The sequence below is a fragment of the Lytechinus variegatus genome, chromosome 8 (assembly GCF_018143015.1).
Source record: "Lytechinus variegatus isolate NC3 chromosome 8, Lvar_3.0, whole genome shotgun sequence".
NCBI classification, from domain to species: Eukaryota; Metazoa; Echinodermata; class Echinoidea; order Temnopleuroida; family Toxopneustidae; genus Lytechinus; species Lytechinus variegatus.
The window spans coordinates 5933442-5960846 of NC_054747.1; the positions used below are offsets into that span (position 1 = coordinate 5933442).

Below are 27405 nucleotides of genomic sequence, written 5' to 3' on the forward strand. Positions count from 1 at the left end.
GGTCCAACTGAGGCGAAAAAGAAAAGGAAAACGGAGGATATTTTTTATTACTTTCTAAATATATTATTATCAAAATCTCTCTCAAAATTATATTTTCATAGTAAAAAAAAAGTTTTTAAAAAATTATCGTTCGCTTGGCTCAATTGCAAGATTTTAGAAATTCTCCACCTTGTTTGGACCCCCTCAGTATACTTGCTGAGAATTCCTGGTAATCTTAACCTTAGAGTCCCCCCCCCCCCCCCCACTCCTCGCCCTCAATCATTCATGTTACCCTTCCTTTTTCTGATTTGCCCTTGAAGCATGGTAAAACTTTAAATTCTATTTTTATCACTCAATCAGTTTCAATCAAATCAATTTTCAAAAAGCCTTTTTAAGTGCCGGGCTTCCGTTAGACAAGTTAAAACCGTAAACCCCATACATGCTACAACCAAAAGACCAAAATAATCCATTGTTCCTATCCTAGATTCTATACCAGAAAACGCATTTCTACCGGATATTGTTTCTATCAAGTCCGCTCCATATCATTCGATTCGAATAGCACCAAACACCACCGAAGACATTTTCATGACGTTTTAAACTATTATTGAAAGGCCGTTTTTAGTTGCAGTATCGCCAGTGTATATACTATTAGGTAAGTATTGTGTTTCTGCGGTGTTTTCTCGCCTATTACTAAATTGTACTCCCGTCCATTCAAAGCAAATTATAAAAATAGAAGCACTATTTTAAAAAATGAAGGATGCATACTCGCTTGTAATAAGTTCGATAATTTATGCCCAAGTAAATTTAGAGAAACCGAGTAGGCCTGCCAATGCAATCATGAAAGGTTTATTCACGCATGCTGAAGCGACCTTTTTTTATGTGATTTGATTTCTGCATTCACAACTGATATATTCAATATAACATATACAGAGGTAATAAATATTATGACAAGTCAGCGATACTGTGGTCGTAACATATGCAATGAAAATAAATAAAAATTCATTTAACAAAATGATAATTTAGAGGTAGACAACCATCGTTGCTTAAAGGTCAAGTCCACCTCAGAAAAATGTTTATTTGAATCAATAGAGGAATCAATAGAGAAAAATCAGACAAGCACAGTGCTGAAAATTTCATCAAAATCGGATGTAAAATAAGAATCTTATGACATTTCAAAGTTTCGCTTATTTTCAACAAAACAGTTATATGAACGAGCCAGTTACATCCAAATGAGAGAGTCGATGAAGTCACTCACTCACTATTTCTTTTGTTTTTTATTGTTTGAATTATACAATATTTCAATTTTTACGAATTTGACAATTAGGACCTCCTTGCCTGAAGCACAAAATGTTAAAATAATGGAATTCCTCGTGTTCAGGGAGGAATGAAACTTCATTTCACATGACAATGATGAGAAAATGAAAATATTTCATATTTCATATAATAAAATACAAAAGAAATAGTGAGTGAGTGATGTCATCAACTCTCTCATTTGGATGTAACTGGCTCGCTCATATAACTATTTTGTTGAAAATAAGCGAAACTTTAAAATGCCATAACTTTCTTATTTTACATCCGATTTTGATGAAATTTTCAGTGTAATGCTTGTTGAATTTTTCTTTTTTCATTCAAATCAAGTTTTTGTTGGGGTGGACTTGTCCTTTAATGATCATGATGATTACACGGTATTGCAACCCTCCAATCCCAGCACCCCAGCTTCCCATGGACAGATTTCTTTTCTGAGCAAGCCGAAGAAATCAGTAATTTTTCAAGATTTGACTTTTACGACAGCTACCCAAAGTAGACAAAAATATATGGGGTTAGGGTAGGAAGTATGGGTGAGGGTTAGGTTGATAAAGAGTAGTGTTAGGGGTACACAGCAAAAACTGTGGTGTTAACCGGTGTACATAGAGGACCACACCAGTTATTTTACACCGGTGTTAAATTGGTGGTGTTGGTTTTACACCTATAGGTGTTATTGCAACACCTATGGTTGTTACATTTACACTCTTTGGTGTTATGTTCAATCTCTAGGGTGTTATTTTAACACCTCGAGGTGTGGTCCTCTATTAACACCAATTGGTGTCAGTTTTAACACCGCAGTTTTTACAGTGTAGGTGACTGTCGCAAAAGTACTTCTTTCCCTGTCGTCGCCAAACACAGTTCTTCCTCTTTTATTTTAAATGGTGTATCATCAATTAATTTGACCATTCTGTGATAAGGTGGGTGTTTCACAAAGCTGTTCGTAAGATACGAATGATTTTACGCACTACTGGTGATCCATTCTTGTGCTATATCCCTATATGCAATTGATTTATGACCTATAAGAACATGTTCCAATCTTGCATAAAGTCATGCGTAACTTTACGAACATCTTTATGAAACACCCGCCTGGTCTGGGTTTATAAGCTACCAATAATATCAAAGTACACATTGCTGGAGTGCGTAAAACCCGTTTCTTTGTGAGATTGGCTGAACATGAGTGAGTAATTAATGTAATGTCAAAGATAAGGGTCTATTATGTAACGGTTTGCCCCTATCTTTTGTGCCCCCTAAACCGGTACGTTAACAACCCGGTTCCTTGACCAAAGAGGGGCCACAGGTTTAGGGTGCTTATATCAGTCAAGGAAACTCCCGCTTTTGCGAGAGCGACAGAATCTCGATTAACAGGGATTTGTGGTCGCATGACGTAATCTTTTAGGATCTCACCGAATAGCTTTCCTGTACAAAGTGAATGGGTTTTTTTGACATACCCTCACTAAAAAATTCATATAAAAAAAGCACCACGGTGGCGGATTTTTATTTTCAAATATGTTAAAGAAAACTAAATTTCTCATCTATATTCCAAAAAATAGAATTCGCCACCGTGGTGCTTAGACGCTATTGAAGAAAGAAGACACATTTATGCTGAAAAAATGCAAGCAAAAGTTCTCGTAAGAGGAGGTTAGTCTCTGCGTTCAGCCTTTGTGCCGCGATACTCCGCTACATGTAGCCGAACGCGTGGTGTGTGTGTGTACAAAGTGTGCATAGAGCTATGGTACTACCATGGACATTCCATGATCATGCTGAAAGTTATTTTGGGTACGGCATTACGTAATATATGATAAGAAAGACTTGGAAAATATATTCGTTCCTATGGTAATAACCTCTAACCAGCTCTCCGGCGGTTTAGTGCTATGGAAAATGGATATGCAGTTCTCGATAATGTTCATAATCTAAACCATTGATCTCACACCTGTTCACTGCTAGCATGGATCATGTCGAATGGAGAATGGTCATGATTATAATGACATCATGATATTCTCATCTGGGCTGGACGTTTGAGGGAAGTTTGGACATGGATCGAGCTGACAGGCAGACTTTTATAATGCACTTGATTTGGTGACCGCTAGCCCCAGTACTTTGCAGTATGTATGTTTTGAAGGTGAATACAGTATACTTTTTTCCAATTTGTTGGCTTCGTCAACCAGCCAATGATTGTTTTAGGACAGACCTGTATTCGGCATGTTTTGAAATTGCATATCGACTTAATAATTTCCATGACTTCCGCCGGCACTGGTAGTGGAAATAATATTATAATGAATTGATTATGGATTGTGCATCAGATCATAAGCTGAATGCTGAGGTGGAATTAACATGAAAGTTGGATATTACGGATATGACGGTGGATCCAAAAATATGGTCTTATTACGGTACATTTAACGTCAGGATTAAGGGTAAGTGATGAACGAAAATCAAATTGAGTGCTTGACAATAAATAAGAGAGAGAAAGAGAGAGAGGGGGAGAGAGAGGCACATGCTCTAAACATAACAATGTCCCGAAGAATGCACGGTTGTATCATGGAGCTAACAGCTCTATGGTTGTATACACGCGTACACATTTTCACCGCTCTTACCGAGTGTTCGCACACATACATAAGGTCTGAAAACAGCCGAGAAAGACTACACAGGGCGAAGGTTTTCAGCGGTGATTCACGCTTCGGTGAACGCAACTATCTCGAAAAAGGGACGTTTCAAACGATCTCGGAAAAGCGGGAGTTTCCCTGACTGTATATAGCGGGCCTCGGGTAACCGTTAGAGCTCAGATCAAATGAAAATATAATTCGGCTTTCTGAGGTTAATCCATCTGATAATACATGCAACAAGTAATTTCAACTAGTTCAATGATATTTATTTGAAAAAATATATACCCTTACACCGTTAACACACACATTAAAACATGTGATAGTATACAAGCAAAAAAAAATCATAAAAATATACGAGGGTTCTTCTTTTTATTTGGCAACCAGTCAATTTGACTGTTTTCGCCATCATAAACATTATAAAATTATTCACGCTTGTTTTCTTTGAATATATATAAAGTAGAATTCAAATATTTCTTTCTTTCTTTTTATCTTTTCTCTTCTTTTCTTTTCTATTTTTTATTGTTAAGGTACCTACAAGAATTTAAAGTCGAGTAGGTCTGTCTCAAAAAGTAAAACCAGGGCTTTTACTGAAAAGATATGGTTAGGGATATACTAGTATGTGTGTATAATTCAGCAGTTGAGTATATAGCCTAGTGTTAGGTCACACCAGCTATGAACAGACTCAAATGGACCGATATATCGTGATGGTATGTCATAAGAAAAAAATCTTTTTAAACGTTAATCCTTCTGGAGCCGGTGTGACGGTGCATACACAGAATGGGCTATCGATATTGCATTCGATTTTTTTAGTTTAAAGTCATGAATGATATAATCTTTGTCGTTCTTCCCGAGTGTTACGTAACTTTTCCGAGTTAAATACCCTCGTCCACTTACGCATTTAGAAGTCTATACGGAGAACAGTATGAATAGGCACAGAACTATCACGTGATTGCTGGCATGATCATGATTTTTACGTCATCTTTTTTCTATCTAATAAATGGATATCGATATTCTATCAACTTGTCATCGCATCGAATCATTGTTTATTGAAAATCATCGATATAATATAGTAACCTGCATGACCTGTTATAGTTTTATCTTTGTTTTTCTCTCCTATCATTTAGATTTTTTAATGAATTTCAACCTGTATTCGAGACAAGTTGCAATGTTCTTCATTATCATCATTATTTCATTTTTGTTTTCATTCTCAGTGACCTTTGTACAATTGTATAATTATGTGATACTTGTTTTAGTGATTGTATAATATGCTTATGAGATTTATATTGTTATTTTATATTTGATTTAGGGGAAGACAATAAAAACATGTAATAAAACAAAAGAAAATCAACTTCACTCCTTTTTTTCAAAAAGATTTGGTAAAAACAAAATTTATAAAAATCATGAGATTGGACAAAATAGAAGTGGTTTATTTGAACATACATGTAATTATCTTCCACTTTCGTAACAAACCTGATTGCAATGCGAGATAACTTTGGAACGCAATACAATAAAACTTGAATAATTCTGATTTCGAAAGTGAATGCGATTTTGGTAGTTTAGAAAGTCTCAAATAGAAGGGATAGATGAGTATTATATTATAGATAAATATCTTAAATGTATTACTTTATCAACGTTGTCATGATTCAAATTTAATATGTTACTATATTTTAATTTGTTTATCGTTTAGCTCTCGATGCTTTATTCTCCGAATCATTTCTATTTGCCTGAATTGCCTTTTGAACCGAGCTGTTCGCACTTAAGTTATTTAATATTTCACACAGGAGCACTTCAATATTTTGTTATTGGACCGGTGTATGGCTACGATTACAACATGGACCCTGGCTACTGGGTCAATGATAACAATCATGACAATATTTTGAGGGTTACAAGCCCCCCCCCCCCCTCCCTTTAACTCTCGTTTATTATCTTTCAAAAAACTTTCATTTCAATTTAATAGGGCACACTTTCCAGTTTCGAGAAACGGTCAGCTTTATTATGACTAACTACACATCTTCTTTAGAAAGGAGAGTCCATGGTTGTGGAGTCGTTAGTCTTTACTGTCAGACATGTTATGGATGGTGATTATACACAAGTAAACAGGTAAACGAACATGTAACAACGCTAGAAATTTGTAGAGCAAATGAATTTGTAAACCCAAATGATGAAAATCCCACTTCAGCCCCCTCCCCCTTATCTTCCTCGATCCCCCTCTAAGTCTATATCTCCCTTCCAATTTTCATTTTCTCAAACCCCTTTCATTTTTTACTTTGTATATCTTTTTCCTTTTCATTTCCATTTTTATATTCTTAACCCCATGTCCTTTTTTATTATTTTAACGAACCTTTCAAACTCTTTTCTCTCTGGCTCTTCTTTAGATACATCTCTTTTTGTACACTCGAATTGTAGTTTTCAGACTACATACATGAATGAGCACACACCAACACTCCTCGGTTTGTAAGGGGTCATTATCAAACGATTCTTGGAACTTGACGGTAGACAGTAATCGTGCTTTATTCACCTGAATAAACACACTTGTGTACAAGTTGTGTACAACATAACAAAGCTTAAGGCATGTAGTATAGTCACGCGAACCTCAACTTAAACTTGTAGAAAAAAAAAGTTTGTTTCGATTTTGTTTTACAACACAAGTCATAATGCAATATTGTCATGATAATGTTTTGTTTTTATATATTATTCTATATAGGAGGATTGTATTATATCTGGAGAATCACCTAATCATGTATTATAGAACAAATTCAACCCTAGGAGAAAAAGCCTTTGCCTCTTCAGCTCCATCTCTCTGGAATGATCTTCCACTGAGGATCTGAACAATTCAATCGCTTGAAGCATTTAAAAAGTATTTTAAAGTCCTTCCTGTTTTCTTCTTGCTTTGGTTAAAATTGTTAATTTTTCCCATCCCTCTGCGCCTCGGAATAGTTTACTAGATAGATGGTACATAAATAAATGCTGTGTATTATCATTATTATTATCATCATTATTATTACTATTATAAATGGTATGTGATGTGGAACCGGGGTGGGCTGATAATACTAATTTCAGTCAATCCGCGGCCCTTAATGAAAAAGAGGTAGAAATTCAATGAAAGCCTGTGGGAAAGGGTATTTTGATCGTGTTATCAATAAGAAAAAATGAAGAAAAATAATATTGAAATAAAACTAAATAAACTGACAAATAAATAAATAAATAGATAATTAAGTAAATAAATGAATTTCTCTTGCATACACACAAACACTCTCTATACCTCTTTCCATTTCCTTTCTTACTATCCTTATTATTATTCTTACTATCCTCATCAAATACTTCCTAGTTAATATAGATATAGGCCTAACATTTTATTCGGCTGGTACATTTCATGACGGAAGCAAAGACTAGATTTTACGACTACCCGTTTAGTTGTTTACTAATGAATATTCATAAGTTGTGTTCCGATTATCCCCTATGGATAGCTGTTAATAGCCGTCTACTCCGTAATCTCCGGCCAATGACCTATTGTCTGAAAGATGTTTTACACCTCATCCCTTTTTTTACGGGGTACTAAGGGGGGGGGGGGTGAGGGGGATGACACCTCCCCGTTTTCATAATAATGCACACACACACACACACACCCTGCTAAGCTATCAGTGCGTCCAGGATGTAGGCCTGTGTGTCACAGGTTTCGCATTAATTGCTCATTGTTGGATCCCATAACAATCATTAACCCCCTTCTTAAAGCAGAACCCTTGTTACGCCTCCGCTAGACAGGGGGCATTACAATCATCGCATTGGCCCGCTGGACTTGGACTTCATGGTTAAATGGTTACAAACCCGTACGGTTTACTGTTACATAATATACTTCCCGGTGGATAGATTGCGTGGGGGTCTGTGGCTTTCTCTTACATAGGAATGAATAGTTTTCCAAGACTTTCCAAACTTTGAAATGCTGGCTTTATTCTTGCCACATGAGAAGGAGGGGAGACATAATTTCCCATGAACCATACAGTTTCGTTCTTCCAGCTATTAAACGATCAGTCAATTTTGAGGAGACATGACTTTGTGTTGAATCCCAAACCTATGTTGGATATGGTTTAAAAGCGGTATTTGAGAGTCACCACCCGGTCTGGTAATACAGAAAGAAAGAACTAACATGAAAGAAAACAATGTACTTGTTGAGGGCTTTGGTGGCCCGGGTTTCTACAAAAACGTTAAAGAGACGATTGGTAAGTATAATTATTCTATTTTTTCTCAGTATTTTCCCTTTCTTTTTTATTGTTGTTTTTATTTTGTTCTTGATTGTTTCTGTGGTATTAATGTTAGGGTCAACATTGCTTATTGTGCATTCTATTGATACATTTACTTTTTATTTCCTATGCCACTTTTGTAAAAAAAAAAAAGAAGACAAATGCCACCCTCCCCGATTGATTTAAAGTTGAGTAAGAAAATAAGTTTTGAGGAAGTCATGCATTCTTCATGCGTCTCTTAGCGGAGTGGTTAATTTCTGTTACTCATTGATCCTTGTGCTTTCTCGACGAACAGGAATTCAGATAATTGATTATGGAAATGCATCTATTTACGTTGTATTTTATTCTTTCTCTTAAAAGTTGAGGCCAATGCATATTAAACCCATTTCTTTTTTCATTTATTTCATACGAGATAAAAGAACAATCTATATAGATAAAAACGCCTTTACTACTTCAGAGTCGTGCAGGGAATGGAACCAGGTCGGACTTACGTTGTATTTTATTCTTTTTTGGTCGAGTGCCCCCCCCCCCCCCCGGGCGTTGTACATGTTGTATGAGGTATACGTTCCAAACTGTATGTGTATCACGCGATAATATAAATATGGCTTTACCATCCATTCATTTAAGTTTTGAAGATGAATTCACTTTCCTTTTCCTGGTCGTCGTTTTATTTCAAGTAAAACCCTGATCGCTATATAAGGGATTAATTTTCAAATAGTAGTGCGACAGGTTGTTAAAGGTCAAGCCCCTCCCCCCCCCCCCACCCAGAAAATTCTTGATTTGAATAAGTAGAGAAAATCAAACTAGCATAACCATGATAACACTGAAAACTTCATCATAATGTAAAATAAGAAAGTTTATGATATTTTAAAGTTTCGCTTATTTTCACAAAACAATGATATGCACAACTCAGTGACATGCAAATGAGACATTTGATGATGTCCCCCACTCACTATTTCTTTTCTTTTTATTGTTTAAATTATAATATAATTCATTTCTTTTACAGATTTGAGGATAAGGACGAACTTGACTGAATCATATAGTATTGAAATAATGCTAATTCTCCACATGTTTCGTGGGGGAATTCATTATCAGTTCACTTGACAATGAGGTGGAAATTAGAATATTTCATATTTCATACAATAAAATACAAAAGAATGGATGATGTCATAGTTTCCTCATTCACATACCGACCAATGTGCATATTGCGTGAAATTAAGCGAAACTTTTAAAATATCATAACTTTCTTATTTTTCATCGGATTTTGATGAAATTTTCAGTGTTATGCTTGTTGCAATTTTTTTTCTTTTTATTCAAATAAACTTTTTGGTGGACTTGTCCTCCAACAGACATGTTTGGTACCAAAACAAAATATAAACATTATGAAGTCAGGAGGAGACAGTCTCATGTCTTGGCTGAATTAATTTGAAAAAAAAATTAATTAACCAATTAGACGTTGAATATGATAGCTTCTTCCCTTTTTCCTCATTTGAGGGGAAAACAATGCCTCTGCAATGTGCACTACTACATGGAGATCAGTGACTACTACCAAACACGTTTGAAAATGAAGCGGTTCTGCCTTAATATGTCGGGTTTGTCTGATTTAAAGGTCAAGTCCACCTCATAAAAATGTTGATTTGAATCAATAGAGAAAAATCAGACAAGCATAATGCTGAAAATTTCATTAAAATCTGATGTAAAATAAGAAAGTTATGACATTTCAAAGTTTCGCTTATTTTCAACAAAATAGTTACATGAACGAGCCAGTTACATCCAAATGAGAGAGTCGATGATGTTACTCACTCACTATTTCTTTTGTTTTTTATTGTTTGAATTATACAATATTTCAATTTTTACGAATTTGACGATTAGGACCTCCTTGCCTGAAGCACAAAATGTTAAAATAATGGAACTCCACGTGTTCAGGGAGGAATGAAACTTCATTTCATATGACAATGATGAGAAAATCAAAATATTTCATATTTCATATAATAAAATACAAAAGAAATAGTGAGTGAGTGAGTGATGTCATCAACTCTCTCATTTGGATGTAACTGGCTCGTTCATATAACTATTTTGTTGAAAATAAGCGAAATTTTAAAATGCCATAACTTTCTTATTTTACATCCGATTTTGATGAAATTTTCAGTGTTATGCTTGTTGAATTCTTCTCTTTTTATTCAAATCAAGTTTTTGTTGGGGTGGATTTGTCATTTAATGAGACTCTTAACTAATTAATACGAATGATTAAAGGCCAGGTGTTTTTGGTGTCGTGTCAATACTTTGAATCTCCGTAGGATTAGAACTGATGACATGTCAGTTTCATCTCTTGAAGATACTATATAAACTCGATTCATCGTCACTATTAGGGACAAATATTAATTCGATGATCAGAATAAAACAAATGTAATGAACCAAAAACATTGTGGGGCCTATTATAGCGTGAGGTAGCCCCGAAAATATGTCACGAGCGAGCCAAAATTGTGAACTTTTTTTAAACTTAAGAGGAAATGTATTTCTGTGATTATGATTTTCATAATAGTCTGAAATAATATCATATTTCAGGCCCTTCTTTTCTTTCTGTTGTTTTGTTTTCACAATGTTGAATAATGGCGTCTTTATATTTTTCTCCGTATCTTGTCCAATGGCTAGTATATTCACCTAATCTTAAGATCAGCATGATCGAAGATACAAAGTAGAAGTTAAATTCCTTTATTTTTTCCTCTTTCTTTTTCCTGAAAACCAATCTTAACCGGAGCCCCCCATCTTTTGAAATTTAATCTGAAACCTCCCTTTCACCGTTAAATCCATCCACTGTTACTTGGAAGCCACTTACAACGGTCCCGGTTGACATGCTTGACTTCCAGAAAAGAAAAATCGATAGTCGATTAATCCATACCTAATCTTTTATTCGCAGAACACTTTTGCATTTAATGAAAATCCTTTGTTTTGCCAATTTCGTGCAAGTGCACCTCTCATAATCCGACTATTCGCTAATACGGGGTTTGTTCGACTACTGCCATTGTTAATACGGCGTTCCAGTTGGTCTGGTATTCATGTTTAAAACCCTCCCTCGTCGTCTTAAATCAATTGTGAATAGATCATGTGCTGAACTGATGGACTGGGTGTTGTGCTGCGGGATGTTTGTATTTTATTGTTTTGATAGACTTGTAATCCGAAATGTTCTTACAAAAGGCCCAGTTACATGGAACAGTTAATACGTACGATCCACACGGGATGATGCTGAAACGGTCAAGTGCGATTACCGTTCATTTGTTGAATTCTTGGTCTAAGGTGGTCAAAGATTGTGGCACAATGCCTTCCTACAAAAGTCATAAGAGCCGCATGATTGCTAATTTCATGCTATAGAATGGTTGTCATATGTACAAAAGAAAGTTTATTAATAGTAAAGCATTCCTTCATTGATTCCAATACGCTGACAGTGGCATACCCCCCCCCCCAAAAAAAAAAAAAATAGGGAGAAAGACGCGGCGCATTGGACAACATTTCTAAAATACACCAAGCGAGCAAAAAACAACTTTTATTTAAAAAATCATATTTGTGATAGATTTTGTCATAACATTAAGAACAGAAAACAGGGTATCTTTACTGATTCCCTTCCTTTTCATTTTCCTCTCTTTTTCTACTTTTGCCTGAACGCCAGTGCATCCATCGTGTCCTCCATATGCATATACGGTAGTATAGACAGAAATTTATTTATTGAAGATAAGATTAAAGATTAAACTTTGTTTTTTTAAATAATTTAAACACTTGCTTATAAACTGTTTCACTCATGGTGACTACTTTAAAATTCATATAGTAAACAACTTTGTAAGTTTTTTTTTAACTGCATTTCTATTGTGTAGGTTACGTATGAACATGAGATTGTAATAAAATTTAAATTACATAGTGTCAAATGATAAGACATTATGAGATAATTGTATATAAATTCAAGGGTACCAGCGTACACGTTTTGATTAAATCAAATAAGCATCGTCATAAGAGAAGTCCATTTATTTTGAAGGTAATTATGGGGGTATATAATTATGTATATTTCTGAATAAAGAAGTCGGCCCTGTACGTAATCCGCACAGTTGAAAGTAATAATTGTCAAATTGGGAAAGTGAACGCATATTATATATATTATTGGTCGTTCATAATTATAGTTGAACAACATTATGTTAACCACATACAAGTGCACACAAATCATACTGTATTTATTGTATCGATGCCGCTAAGGTTCGAAACATTTCAATGCACATAACTAAGAGCCTGTGTCCCTTTGTTAATTGACAAAATCCTTGATAATTAACACCTCGAGTTCGAATACAATATACCCTTTCTGGGTTCTAGGAACCTTGATCATGTCTATAGTTCAAGGATTAAAATCTCTGTATCTCTGTTATATGCTCATTGATTTGTGTCACACAATGTCCCTGTTTGCGTCCCAATCGTCATACGAATTAAGACAGGGGTGGGCTGGGGATATGCTGCCCCCTTAGAGTTACACCCCCAGGAGAGAGAGAGAGAGAGAGGTGGGGTTAAAAAGAAGAGGTATAAAAAGAAAAGAAATGAAAGAAAAAGAGAAACGTGTTTTTTTAATACTTTAGATTTTCAATTGAACAGGTTTATTGAAGATATTTTGACCTACATAGCAAAAACTGTGGTGTTAACCGGTGTACATAGAGAACCATACCAGTTATTTTACACCGGTGTTAAATTGGTGGTGTTAGTTTTACACCTATAGGTGTTATTACAACACCTATGTTTGTTACATTTACACCCTCTGGTGTTATGTTCAATCTCTAGGGTGTTATTTTAACACCTCAGGGTGTGGTCCTCTATTAGCAACAATTGGTGTCAGTTTTAACACCACAGTTTTTACAGTGTACTATTTCGAAATATCTCTCTTAATTCATGTTTTTCCCTATTTGTTTTGATTTATGATGCCATGGGTCTGGGGCAGGTTGCCCCCTCCCTTCCCCCCACTTTGTCTCGATGTCATTTCAGGTAAGCTATTTATTGGATGATAAGCAAGTAACCCAAGTCGCTTCGTTCCCTCGCCTAAAATAAAATTTAGGGTCTCCATCCCCTGCATTGCAACAATACTAGGAAAAGGTGTTGATATTTGGGCACTACCAGTACCATCGCAAAAACTTCAATCATTAAATGACATTGACTATGTAGTATATCGGTGCCTTTAATCAGTTATTATGATATGACATAAAGGTGGGTCAAATACTGGCGAATACTGTCTTCTAAGACTTTTAGTTATTATACATACATAATAATACCGTAAATATTCCTTATTTCTCCATTATCATGTTCTGGCTCGGCCGAATGGTGCCAGCTGCTCCAGAAAGTTCCATTCCTAGTTAAAGTGACTCGCATTTCGAATTAATTTGGGTCGGAGTGTCATATGGCGAAATTCACTCAATCCAAGTCAAAGGAACCCAGAAAGGGAGTCAATTTGACTCGTAAAAGAGTTGTTCTCCGAGCAGACACAATTCAGTACCAAATTTGACACTGCAGAAATGTGGTGAGTTCTTTTGTAAGCGTTAATTTAGTTTCATTAAATTTCATTTCTCCGCATAAAGTGCAATCATTTAATATTTGGAAAAGGAACCCCTTCTATTATTCTTTTCACAAATACCAGTCAAATGACGAGCATTTTCTCTAAAGTTAATGATATAGAGGGTTTAGTGATTTTTTGGAAGTGAACAATCAGTAAATAATCTTAAATAGAAAAGGAATTAAGATGATGGTTAAAGCCATGGTATATGGGTCAACCTTTGTAAAAGAATGTACATGTATCGGTTCATTGAGTTGGTTGGGGAGGGGGACTAACGTAGAAGTTCATTATATCCATTCAATGATCATTGATTCGCACAATGAAGAAGACACGTCATTATTACGTGTCATGACATACTTCCACCCCCCCCCCCTCCAACTGCCTCTCATTTAGTTCGAAGACTAGCATCATAATTCATATTTTGTTCATTTAATAATCTTAATTTGCCAAGTATTCATTTATCCTGACGTATGATATCCCATAATTTCGCATGAACATTACATGAAACACATTTATTGATTATAATTATAGAACAGTCGTCGAGGTCGTGGGATCACATAATACCCATGTTCAGAATGGGGCTTAATCAATATATTTTCTGACTGGTGCCCTTTTTTTTGGTTGATAAAACCTTTTCTCTTTCCTTCGCCTATAGTTAGCCTAAAATACCTCGTGACATTAATAAGCAGATATCAGACCATGGTTGACGAATACTTATATATTATTTATATTTATGCGCTTTGTGCAAATCACCATCGCATGAGGGCGCAGTAAATGTTACAGTATGCGTGTTTGACAGGGTTAAGTTTTTATTTAGAAGGTTGAATGTTCCCCCGCGAATGACGCATGATACAAAGAATGAATTTGTCATTTCACTTATCCACTTCTAATTCAATATTACCATTATGTCATTTAAAAACACTGCTTTTCAAAACAAAGTATTAACATAGAAACTTCACGTCATTCGGCAAACCACTGCAGAAAGCATCAAAGACGAAATAATTATACAAAAAAAAAAAAACACTGGAAAGTTTATATCTCGTTCAGCGACGCGGGAGATCGGGTTGTGTTACCTACAGTATACCCATTGTGTACATGTACATGAATCAAAAATGGAAATGAAATAAGAAACCTGACGGGTACGTGAGATCCTCGACATTAAAATCCTAACCAATCCCTATATGAAAAAAATGAATAAAAAAATTGATTCTCACAAACATAAAAAAAAGAATGTTAAAGGGCGGGCCCACATAAGTTAAAAAAAGTAAGTTTTACTAATTGAGGAAGTATTAGCTGGGCAAGATTTGCAACGGCCTGATCGACCGTATATTCGCTGATTCCAATATATCCCTTTCAAATTTCGTTTGGCGGGGTTATAATAAAAAAACAAAAAAAACAGGCATAATGCTGAGATATCATGGAAAAATCCATCAGAATCAATATGGCCCCACGCGTTCATATTTACGTTGGTCGATATTGAAAATCGATTTCTGATTGCAATCAGTGTTTATATAATTAATTTTGATTGTGTATCATTCGAAAGGTATGATTCATTTGTTCATCTCGTTTAGTAAGTTAATCTCTGAAGTATAAAATCGTATCAACGAAGATACGATGTTAGTGATGTCATGACTCAAAATTGGAATTTCTGCTTGAAGTATTTAGGATTAATAAAAAAGCTGAGCTATGAAAGAGCGAACAAAATATATGCACTAATTTGAACAAATAATTGGAGTTTGACTGCTAAGATAATTATAAAAAATATAATTGTTACTGCATCCGACAATCAGGAGGACCGAATCACAGTCACGCCCCTCTCCGCTCATCCTCACCCCCCGCCCCCTCTAGCTCTCCCCCTCTCTCCCCTTTTTCTCTCCCCTTTTCTCTCTCTTCCCCTCCCTCTGTCTTTCCCTCTCTTTTCCAATCATAAAAATATCACACCTACTTTTCCATGACGATTATATTTTCATTTTTCTTTATTACTGTTTGTTTGTTTCCATGACCCAGTTGCGATCCCCTCTTTCGTAATGATCTTGACCCATTATGAAATGGTATATAACAATGGTAGAAACGGGAGTCATTCCCCTTTCTATTGCTTTGCATATTCAACCTGTTTTCTAGGCTCTACTGCGCATGCTCTATGCAATGCATGCGTTGTATGGTATCAGAATGCTAGATGTTAAAGGATGATCACCTGACTAATAGACCTAGAATTTATATCAAGGTGTATATAGTCTCAAGAAAAGTTGTAAAATAAAAATTGCCAACAGCGTGTTACCATGAGGCCCATGAACGATCCATGCTGGCCAAATTTGCTCAGACGAAGTGAAATAATATAACCAAAACTGGCAGACATTTTAATTTTTGACGCACGCTCTTAATTTACAAGTACATATAGCGTACGGACAGGTATATTGGCAGATCCTTTAAACACAAGAATCAGGATATATTTTTCGTCATGCCCTCTCATTAACAAATCTATCACAACTGGCATTCTCTCTTTCTTTTTATAATTATTCTTTATTATTTGCCAAGTTCTTTTTGGAAGGTTCATCCTTGTCCGAATCTTTTTATCAGCAACAAAAACACTTCATAAAAAAGACTATTTACTAGGTCCATAACCCCGCTCTATTCATTGTGACCAATAAAAAAGAATTGAGGTCATCTGCTTTGATAAAAGGGTGTATTGATGGAAGATTTTTTTTCTCTTTCAATGATTTTTTATTATTCATAACTTCATAAACATATAACAAACATAATCATTATACATAATATATACAAAATGAAATAAAATACAAAACAAAGCAAAATGAAAAAAAGAAAAAAAACCAAAAGAAAACCTTTCAGGATTGAATGGTTATGACGACACATTTGATATCGTTTTTCCATCAAGCTGCCCGAAATATTACATGAATGAGGGATGTAGAGTTTTACATTTCTTTTCAAACTTTGATAATTGTTTATTTTGAATGCCATTTTGTTTTTCTATTTTTTATATTCGTTTAAGCTTTACCAAAAAAAATCAAAGGACGGTAAAATGTTCAAATGGTGGAAGATGACTCTCCACTGTAGCATGCTTTAGAAAGGGATTTAGACCAATAATAATAAATTCGTAGTAAACGGAAAATAATTATGGTTGTCAGGATCAATGTTTTCACGTCCTTACGCGTGAAATTTTAGTCGCGCATGAATCAATTTCATTTATGAATCACATTTTTCCACATTTTGTGACGCATGCTATTGTATTTACAAACGTCTTAATAAGTAACAATCGTTGCATCCATTACTAACTCAAAAAAGTCCGAAGATACATGTATTATTGCAGTCTTCATTACAAGTTGCAAGGTCGTAGGCAGGGGGGTGATTGGGCGCACCCTTCCACTGAGGCAGAGGAGTGTTCCCGTGCGCCTTCCGACACTTGCAAGCGAAACGAAATTTGTACCCCTTCTTCTGCTTTTAATAGCTGATTTTCCAAACTTCAGTTCCACCTCCCCATGCATGCTCCATCATCATACACCCTTGAAATGCTTCGAAAACTTTGCCGATGCCAGGGGGCTTGCAAAGTGATGAAAAAAGAGTTATAATCGGAAGGGCGGGGTTTTCCACTTTTCAAGAATTTAATAGCATAAATTTATTCTTTGATGTAGAGCGGAAATGTAAATTCTCCTTGGTAACTCTTCAAACGAATGAGACAAGATTTATGAAAAGAATATTTGCCGTTTTAATTTCCTGTCGTCAACATTAATGAATTTGGCTGAATCAAATTTATTCATCATGTTGGTGTTTTTTCCAACTGCACTTTTTTGGTTGACTTACCTTTCAATTATAAATCAGTGTGGTTTCTGAAATTATCCTGATCAAAAATTAATTCATTAAAACGCCCTTAGGAATAGCTCTGCATGCCTGGTACTATTTAGAATTGTACGATGTACAGGGTGGGATTAGTATTTTGAAATATTACCTCCGCAAGAATTTTAACAACAAATCTATTTCAAAATCACTCTGCGGGTATATTTCACGACCTCCTCTGTGACTTCACGGTTTTTTCTTTCTTTCTCAAAAAATACCCTGTCCCTGATTTTACGCACAATACAACGTGGGGGACAATCATCGTACAATGAGACTTGTAAATCATAATAATTATTTCTATTCAAATCCTATTTCAATATAACAGTCCACACTATGTGAGAGTGAGGGAGTCGATGACTGTATCAAACCACGAGTGACTGTGCCGGGGGCATATTACAAGATAATTTCACGAACCAGGGGTTCACCTCTATTGTTCATGTGTGTCCATTCATCGGGTTATGACCCATAATTCTCAATAACTTACCCCCTTCGCCCAAGAGTAAAAGAATATATATATTTATAAAGTTCAAACCAGGAATTTGTTACATTTCTAAAGCACAATCCATGCCTGGTATTTACTTATCTATTTGGTGATATTTTATTATTTTCCTAGCTAATTAAATGTTAGACACTAATCCTCAAAATAGAAATAATGTATAATATGTACATGAATGGTGAATATCTTTTATTAGAGAAAAACGGAAACAACAGAAAATTTTATAAAAACATGTGATTAATATTCCCCTAATCTTTATTCACAAACATGTATCCATTAATAATGATTACTTATTTCATTTGCATAACATATTATTTCATCGATTCATTATATATATATAATATATATATATACCCCCGGACATAAAGAGTGGAATCCCAGCCTATGATAAGTACACTTGAGCTGAAAATGACGATTTCTTAAATTCTGTCTCATCATTTTCTTTACATGAAAGCCACATTAATGACTAAAAGAGAATGATTCAAACACTCGAGCCTAAGCGGATCTAGGATTTTAGATTTTTATCGGGGGGGGGCATCTTTGTACCGAGAAAATATAGAGATATATGTCTGCAAAAAATGGCAAGCAAAGAAAAAGATCTTCACTTGCGTATGCACTACATATAACCCTAACAAATACTTTGTTATTTTATTTTGATTAATTACTGTCTATGACTGCTACCCGTATTGTTCGTATAGAAATAAATATTTAAGTTGTTTATCCATCTGTTCATTGTTTGGGTCGCTTTACTTTTATTTTCTGTATAGAAATTCGAATAATTCCTCCACATGAATATAATGTGCAAATCAATCACAATGTTTTTGTTAACTTTCATATGACCTTTACAAAAAAATTGTATGTATACTCTGTGCTCTAAAATTTAAACTTGTGACTTTTTTATAAACAAAATTAAAAAGGAGGAAAGGCAATATTGTCCCCTTATCGTTATTGATTCTAGCTCAACTTTGCGGGAGAGCGCCCCACTTATATAGCTCTATAGCCTTACCCCTTGGGGTACAGACCCGTTAGTTACACCCCTATTCCATGGTTGACTCCACTACCAAAGCTCCGAGGGGGACGTCAATGCACCCCTAGGTACAAAAGATCACTCTTGTGGGGTGGTATATATCCTCCGTACCTCAGCGAGTCACACGTACCCCATCATGCCCATCGCCAGTTCACATATGAAATTTAAATCTTAATGAACTTTGAATAATTTACAAATCAACAGAGTATTAATTCGTGCAATGTGTTTTTTCCAATACATTGGAGTTTTTTCTTCGAATATTTGTACACAATATGTTTTTTTTTAATCTAAATCAGCTGATGCTATTTTGCGCTACATTTTTAAAAGGTTTAATTACAAACTAGATGCCACAGCTCAAAGGTTCGCATGTGTGGCTGAGTGTTCCCACTTCATGAACGATAGGTCACGGGTTCGATCCGCAGCCGATGAGACTTTAGATATGGGACCTTCTGCCTTCTTGTCAGGTGTATTGGGGAAGGGGGATAATATGTTATGCATATATGAGCTGAAATGGCTTCTCGTGATAAAGAAGAACCCAATAATAAGAAAATATCTCGTTATTACATGTATGATTTAATATTGCAATATTCCGCTTCCTAAGATGAGCATTGATTAACATTCACCTTGCATTTGATATATTCATTAATACTTCCAGCAGCAATGAATTGCCGAGCAGATAAAGAAATGTATAACATACTTCAAACAAAGAGTACTCCTAGCTTAAACGGGGCAGTGTATGATCTTACTCAATTCCATAAAGACATTCAATTCATATGTGAATTGGATTTTAACGACTTGTCATTCGCTCAATGATGAAGCGTGCCCAAATTATTTGATTTAAAAATTCATTCAAGCATTGAACGTTCCATTGTTGTAGGTTCTCCGACCGCACTCTCAATTCAATATTCGATTGTACCGATCGTAAAGAGAAGTGAAAATTGGTTTTATTGCTCTCCTTGCCTTTCATCAAAGTTCTGGACTTGACTTTTGATTGTGTTTGAGTTTGATAGTTGCCAGATCATTTACGGCATTTATGCGTCCAGGGGAGGTAGGCAAATATCAAACCTCCACCCCTCCTCCGCTCCTTGCATCCGACGAACGCTGTTCAGGGAGGATGCTCAGCAATGAGAAAGCCCAACTTCTTTCATCATTGATTTGAGATGTTCTCTTTAAAGGAGTAATTGTTGTACTTGCCTTCGATATTTGCTCCTGGCACCAGGCGAAGTTTACAGAAAGAACCTTCGCACAGAAGAAAATTTAGTACTCCCAGTGACTGTGGATGTTCTCCAGAATCTATCAAGAATGTTAACTGTTGAACTTGCATTTTTAGAAATACGGATGATTATGATCCATTTTCTCTCTATCATTTTCTGCGATGCTTCATGCTGTAAAAGAATGTAAAATACTTTTCAGAGTTGTTGGTGATGTGAATGAACATTTTTCAGATGGACCTCGGAGGTTGATATTAGTGCAGGGCCACCTAAATTAGCTTCCGACTTCTTCAAACTCTTCTCTTGACTTGCATCCGATATCAGCTTATAGTCAAACCTTAAGTTATAGATATTGACGACTTCTGAGACATGAAATAATTGCAATACACATATCTTCTACATCATTTTGTTTGTGCGCACCGTGACGTCATCATGACGTGTTACATCTTACCTCCATTTTGTCATCCATTTCATCCTCCATTTCTTTCAAGGCGACTAGGTAAGTAGTCGAAACATACCCAGTTTCATGGACCCTCTTGATAACCTAAATGGATCGATACTCGTCCAATGTAAACTGGGGACGGTTGATGAAAGAACTGGGTATAAAGTCAAAATACCAAGCAAAAGTCCCAAATGCGTGCATTTGACTGGTCGAAAATCAGATTGTGTTTGATAGTGTTGTTTGATCGCAACTCTTTATACTACTGGTCCCGTCAGTCAACTTGTATAAGCTACAGTGAAACACTAACCAAAATATTCTGAGCAAAGAAGTCAATTGTTAATTAATCTACAGTTCTCAACCCACAAATGTTCAATTTCGAAAGGCAATGACTATAATCTTTTGAAAAATTCATGGAACACTGTAAAACGGCATCAAGTGAGGTTTATTTTACGATCGTTGCCAAAACCCTGTAACATAAAAGGTTAAAACTAGTTGTATAATCACGCGTGACTGTTAGCCTACGCAAACCTATTTACAACAATTAAGCGTAATTCTATATAATGTTAAACCCTAGAAGAAGTCTTTATTGAAAACGGTGAATTCAAAACAAATCGATCAGCTGTTCTAGTTCACCAAATTCACCTCTCAGCTGTTCATTGTGATTTGACGGGCATTTCAATAGATTTACTACGTTGTTGAACCCCCCCCCCCCCCCCGTTGCGATTGCGAAAATTCCCTTTTAACTCCATTTCCACAAACCATTAAAATCTTGAACTATTGTTTACTAATACAGAATATAAGTGACTGATCTTTAAACAATAACCATTCTGTTTTATCAGTTGATATAGTCTGTGGGTATGTTATACATTATCATGTGCGAATCTGTAATTACAGTGCTCCCATGAGGAAGGGGGTGCAGAGACAACACCCCCCCCCCCCCCTGGCGAATTGTATCTTCCCAAATCCCAGCCAATCATCACTCATTTCCAACAGCCTTTTACTTCTCCTTTCTTCCTTCTATATCTTTTTTTTGGGGGGGGGGCTTTCACTCCTATTTTTATTGTCTTTAATGTTTGGATGATTGTTATACCCCTCTCCTGTCTTTGATACCGCCCTTGAGCAAGTCTAGCAATAAATCATGCAAATCTAGGAAAACAAATTTATTTTTTTTTAAATCATAAAGTTATTATTCACATCGCCTTTTAACATTTATTATCAGAACATTTCGATCGCTGGCTAGGCAATTATCAAAACTTCGTTTTCAATAAAACAGCACTTGACTATTGTGAAGTATGACATTTGAGAGATTAATGCGAGACATTTGAAATAACATTGATCTTTAACCCTCTTTGAATTTTCCATCTTTAAAAAAAAGTCAGTTGGCTGTGAATGACTTTGATACGGTCATCCATTTATTTGATATCTACGTTTGTTCAATATTCCCCAAAATAAAATTTGAACTGAAGTAATTTTATGGCTAATATCCTCCATTCATCATGGCCTCGTCAATATTTTCCATAGAAATATGTCGAGTTTGAATCAATCCATCGTTAACGACACGTATTATGATATTGTATGAGCTGGGCCGTCGAGCTTTGAACAGGATTGTTTATGTGGCGTTTCCATGGATATGTACCTATTTGAATCAACTGCGTGTTGCTGTTTCGAGGACACCTACAAATCAAACCTTTATACATCACACTACACAAGCTTTGGACAAAAAACCCGGATCCCCTATCGCAGTGAAATAATCTAATCAATAAAAGTGAAACCGAGACAAGAATGATAAATCCAAAAAATATAATTATGCTGGGAAGAATTTGTGCCAGGCATCTAAATAATATAAAGGGGAAATCTCTGGAATAATCCATATGATAAATATGAACATATAAATACGAAAAGAAGACGAGAGGTAAAGAGGACGAAATGGCGAAAAGATATTCATGAAAACCTTGAAGAGAGAAAGACAGAGATAGTGAGAGAGAGGAGGAGAGCGTAGAGTGGATAAAGAATAGTCGTATCCTTGAATCATTTTTAAGGGAGGCAAGGCAATGATCAAGATGAGAGAGCGAAGTGACCGAGTTGATCACATCAATGTTTTGATTTTACGATATAGATTTTTTAATCAGAAAAGAAGTATTTGGTGCGCACTTTGATCAAATTTCCAGATGTTAGAATTCCTTATGGGCATTTACTTATCAGCATATATGGTTAAACCTGCCCATAATACTAGTGTAATATTTGGGCATGCGCCTAAATATTCTAGTAGGATTAACAATGCTTACGATCGTTTATGTAAAAAAAAATGTTTTCTATATTCCTTGTTACTCTTCTTCATGGTGGTATATAACGTGCTCTCACACAATATCCTTCTTAATTTTCAGAAGAAAGTGGTTTATCTATTTCCGATGTTGCAAATGCAATACATTTTGAAATGTTAATGACCAAGAACTTAGTGCCAATTTTCTTTTTCTTTTCATCAATGCAGGTAGCAACCATGTGGCAAATGAGCTTCACTTCCAGTCAAACGGCACCTTCTCATCCTCAACGGATCTGACGATGCGACCGATAGCAATAGGTCCCGCAGCACCAACAGCTTTTCCCATCCAACAAATCAATACCCAAGTCAACTCAACGACAAATGGAGTTTACTCAGAGGAAACGAATGGTGTACCATTAAACACGATGAAAGATGAAACACTTGGTAAAGGACAGTCAAGTGTTCCGACCTTTTCCAATGGATTCATAAGCGATGTCTCAAATGCCTGGTTGCATACCCTTGCAGATCTTTGCGATTGGAAATCAAAGCAAGACAACCCTCTCCCTCATGCAACATACGGTAAGAGTACCCTCACCCCAGCGGTCGCTCAAGAATGTGAGAAATCGTTGAGTGAACGAGGAAATGCTTTGGCTAGGAAAGACAACGGTGGATTGTCTGCAAATAGCAGCATGCCTCGGAATGATTACATGATCTCGACTATACTAGCAGGAAGCTCTGGCTCAGGTAGCAATCACGACGCAATGATCACCCATGGCGTGGACATCAGTCACTCCAATAGGTCGACAAATGTCAAAAGCAGCGAAATGAATTATGCTCAAAATGGCATTTCGAAGACTGCTTTCAGAAGTTCGCCCGAGGTTCCTAGCATTGAACACCTTCGAGTTATGGGTGAAAGTCCTACCACACTGGAAGATAATGGCGAGGTAGCCAACAGTCAAGCTACTGATGAATCAATTTCTAGTATTCCAATGAAGAACTTGCCACCACGGAAGCGCCACAAGCGTTCACTAGTTTCGCCCCCTACTGTTGAGAAAAGTCCATCAAAGTCACATGATGAGCATAACTCTGCTGATCCATCCTCGTCCACATTTCAGTACAAACCCGATCATTATTATTCATCTGCTTTATCAGAAGAACCACCAAAGGTAGAATCTTTACAAGGAACAGACAGTCTTTCGAGTTTTGAGGTAAAGAAAGGACATATCACTGCTGATTCTGTCGATGCTTGTCAAGTGTCGAAGAGACTCGCTGTAGATAGAGTACTCAAATGCCAAAGAGACTCCCCTTCCTCATTAGAGTCTAATGGAAGTTCAAGCAGCGATGTAAGTTACAGAGGTTCTCCAATGGCCATTGAAGGTTCAGATAGCGGAATCTATAGTGGGAATAGTAGTCGGAGCGGAGACACTTCACCTTGCCAACCTAACCATCACCCGTCCATTGTTCAGCAGTCAGGTCTTCAGGGTCTTCAACAGCAGCTTCCGCTACATAGCACAATGACAATGCCAGCTCCAAATGGACAGCTTCAGAGACCCGGAGACCTCCAGGTCCAGTCTGAAATATTTCCAACAAATCGGTACAATATTAATCAAGAAATGTTACCATCATACAGCAGTCAGATTCCTCAGATGGCACAAATGCAGCAGATACCTGGGGTACTGTCACAAGACTCATTGTCACACACCCAAATTCGACTTCCAGTTGGGCATAACGTACTGCCGGCACAATTGAACACTAGTAATCAGGGTCTCTCATATTCCAGGACACTAGATACAAATGGACCCATTGTCCCTACTTCTCAGACTCCGCCAATCGGTGGAACAACCCTGCGCCCAATCCCTCTGCATTATCAAAACGGCTATGCCCACGATCAACTCTCAGGACGCCTGGAACAGAATCAACCGAGAATTCCATTACCTCGTCATCATCTGCAAGACATGCCAAGGTATCGCTCCGGACCACTTCCGCCGCAGACTCTTGCCCAAAATGCATTTCCTCAGTTTACACACTCAACTGCCAGTAATATGTGGGTTCCACCAATTCCGACAACTCGACATCAAGGGCTTCTTAATGGATTCACTGGAGCCTCTCAGAACGCCACCTTCCCCCATCAGCAACCGCCGATGACCCTTGCCACCCCAGTGACTAGTACCACATCCCAATCGCCTACAACAACGGTCGAGTACGCTCCTCTCAAGAGGGCACCAGGAAGATCTCGTCTGAACAACCACGTATCCAGCGGACTACCCATGGGAGATTCTACATTCCTCTGTGAGGTTTGCAACAAGGTCTTTCCTCTCCAGAGACTTCTAAACCGACATATGAAGTGTCACAGCGCCACCAAGCGGTACAACTGTGCATTCTGTGGGAAAGGATTCAATGATACATTTGACCTGAAGAGACACGTCAGGACACACACTGGTGAGTGAATGCCCCTCATATTAAAATATGTAAAAAAAAAAAAAAAATCATGCACCGATGAAACGTATGTAAGCATGCATGTGCAGTGGTCCTTTAACTTTGTTAACGAATCGGCTTATAAGTTAATTGAAAAGACAAATAAGTGCTGAAAATATATATTCCGCATTTCTCAGTTTTAAATTACTTTTTACAGCTAAAGTGAAAAAGAAAATGACAGATTTAAAGACGTAAAAAATGAAGGAAATTGTATGCTGCCATCACATAATTTATAGTAGAGAAAATGAAAGTAAAAACATATACAACTTCCCTGGGAAACGACTCAGAGCAAGGTCTTGCAACAAGACTAGTTTGATTAACTTGGAACTAGAGACCAACAACCAAAAAGATACAGCAAAAAATTCTTTCCTGTCTTTGGCTTCATTACACAATGATTAGATTTGTCCCAAGTACCCATAAATATTCCTTATGCATTTTTTTTCAATTTTCTTTCCATTTTGCAGGTGTACGCCCTTACAAGTGTGACAAATGCGGCAAGGCCTTTACGCAGAGATGTTCATTAGAATCCCACCTCTCCAAGGTTCACGGTGAACAGCATCGATACACCTACAAGCAACGACGTTCCAAGATATTCGTATGTGAGGAATGTGGCATCACCACCGAGACTGCGGACTGTCATTACAACCACATCAAGGAGAAACACCCGGACAGCACTGAGCTCCGGAAATACCAAGACAAACTACAATTCCAGAAGCTTGTAATGCAGCAGGAGAATGCTGGAGCCTCAGCGGATGGTGAAAGTGATTTCATGAGGAGCCGTCCCGATCTGAGCCCGACATCAGAGCTTATGCTGTACAGGGAGCATGACGAAGCGACGCTACCTCTGCAGAATCATGCCGAACAGCAGCGTCGAATGAGCGAGATGAGGTCTCCGGGAGATGTATCACCGGTAAGCAGCGGTAGTAGCGGTAGCGGCGAAGATAGGATGGTCTTTGAATACCGGAATGATATAAAAACCGAGAGGGCCGGGGAAATATCTCCCCATGGTAATCATAGTACTTTATAACTGGAGGTCTTCTTAAAACTATAAGATTCTATTGCAAAACACACACCGAAAATGTAGTTGGATACAGCCCCCCCCCCCCACCCCTATCCGAAAACAACACTTATCAGACGGGCTCGACTAGTAATGAATACATTAATTAATACACCTCTAATATCAATTCATCTGAAATAATAATATCAATGACAATGATATAAAATTTATATCAAACATTTACCTGTTAGAATTCAAACAATGTTTAGAAAGGACAAAGTCAAGATTGTAATGAAAATGATAATAGTTTACCGGGTGAGGGGAGGGTGTTCTACTATAATATCAAGTTTTTGGCAGTAAGCCTTGTCTTGAATCGACTTACAGGGTGATTTGGATTACTTAAAACGGTGGAACATTATATATAGCCAGGGACCCGTTTGGGTTGCAGAAAGAGTTGCGATTAAACGCAACTCAAAGTCTTGCGCAACTTGATTTTCAGCCAATGAAGCTCCCATATTCGTGACTTGTGCCTGATATTTTGACTTGCATTTAACACAACTCTTTCTCTAACAGGCCCTAGGTGTAGTTAGTACTTCTTGTTATAAAAGAAATCGTTTTAGATTGAAGTAGTTACTAACGTTCCTTGCTGCAACGTGATCTTAACAAAAGTGCCTTAATTATCATTACTGAAGTAGCCTAAAATATTGCCAATGTGTCTATATCTACTTACTGAAATATGAATGATTACGCTGTCTAGAACGTATACTGGGTAGGATATTCAAATGCCAAAAGAGAAATGAAGGGATACCATAGAATCTCAGATCTTCAATTTACCAGTATATCGTTACGAAATAAATGAAATAATATTATCAATGCTTTAGTTTTGGTTACTTCAACTGTATCTTATATAGACAAAAGAGGCCATTTTTGTTGCTCACTTCAAACAGTTGATTT

General features: G+C 36.7%; 1 protein-coding gene across 2 annotated transcripts; it reads left to right on the top strand.

Annotated features, from left to right (window-relative positions):
- The first annotated feature begins 7655 nt into the window (after nucleotides 1–7655).
- LOC121419886 lies at nucleotides 7656–27190 on the top strand. 2 transcript variants are annotated; one of them, XM_041614355.1, is made up of 3 exons: nucleotides 7656–8101; nucleotides 23208–25418; nucleotides 25919–27190. In XM_041614355.1, the coding sequence occupies exons 1-3, from the start codon at nucleotides 8029–8031 to the stop codon at nucleotides 26479–26481; spliced, it is 2847 nt and encodes a 948-aa protein (XP_041470289.1). In that variant the 5' UTR covers nucleotides 7656–8028; the 3' UTR covers nucleotides 26482–27190. The 2 variants fall into 2 exon arrangements, with proteins under 2 accessions (XP_041470289.1, XP_041470290.1); XM_041614356.1 differs by lacking the exon at nucleotides 7656–8101 and adding an exon at nucleotides 20695–20776.
- Nucleotides 27191–27405: the final 215 nt, after the last annotated feature.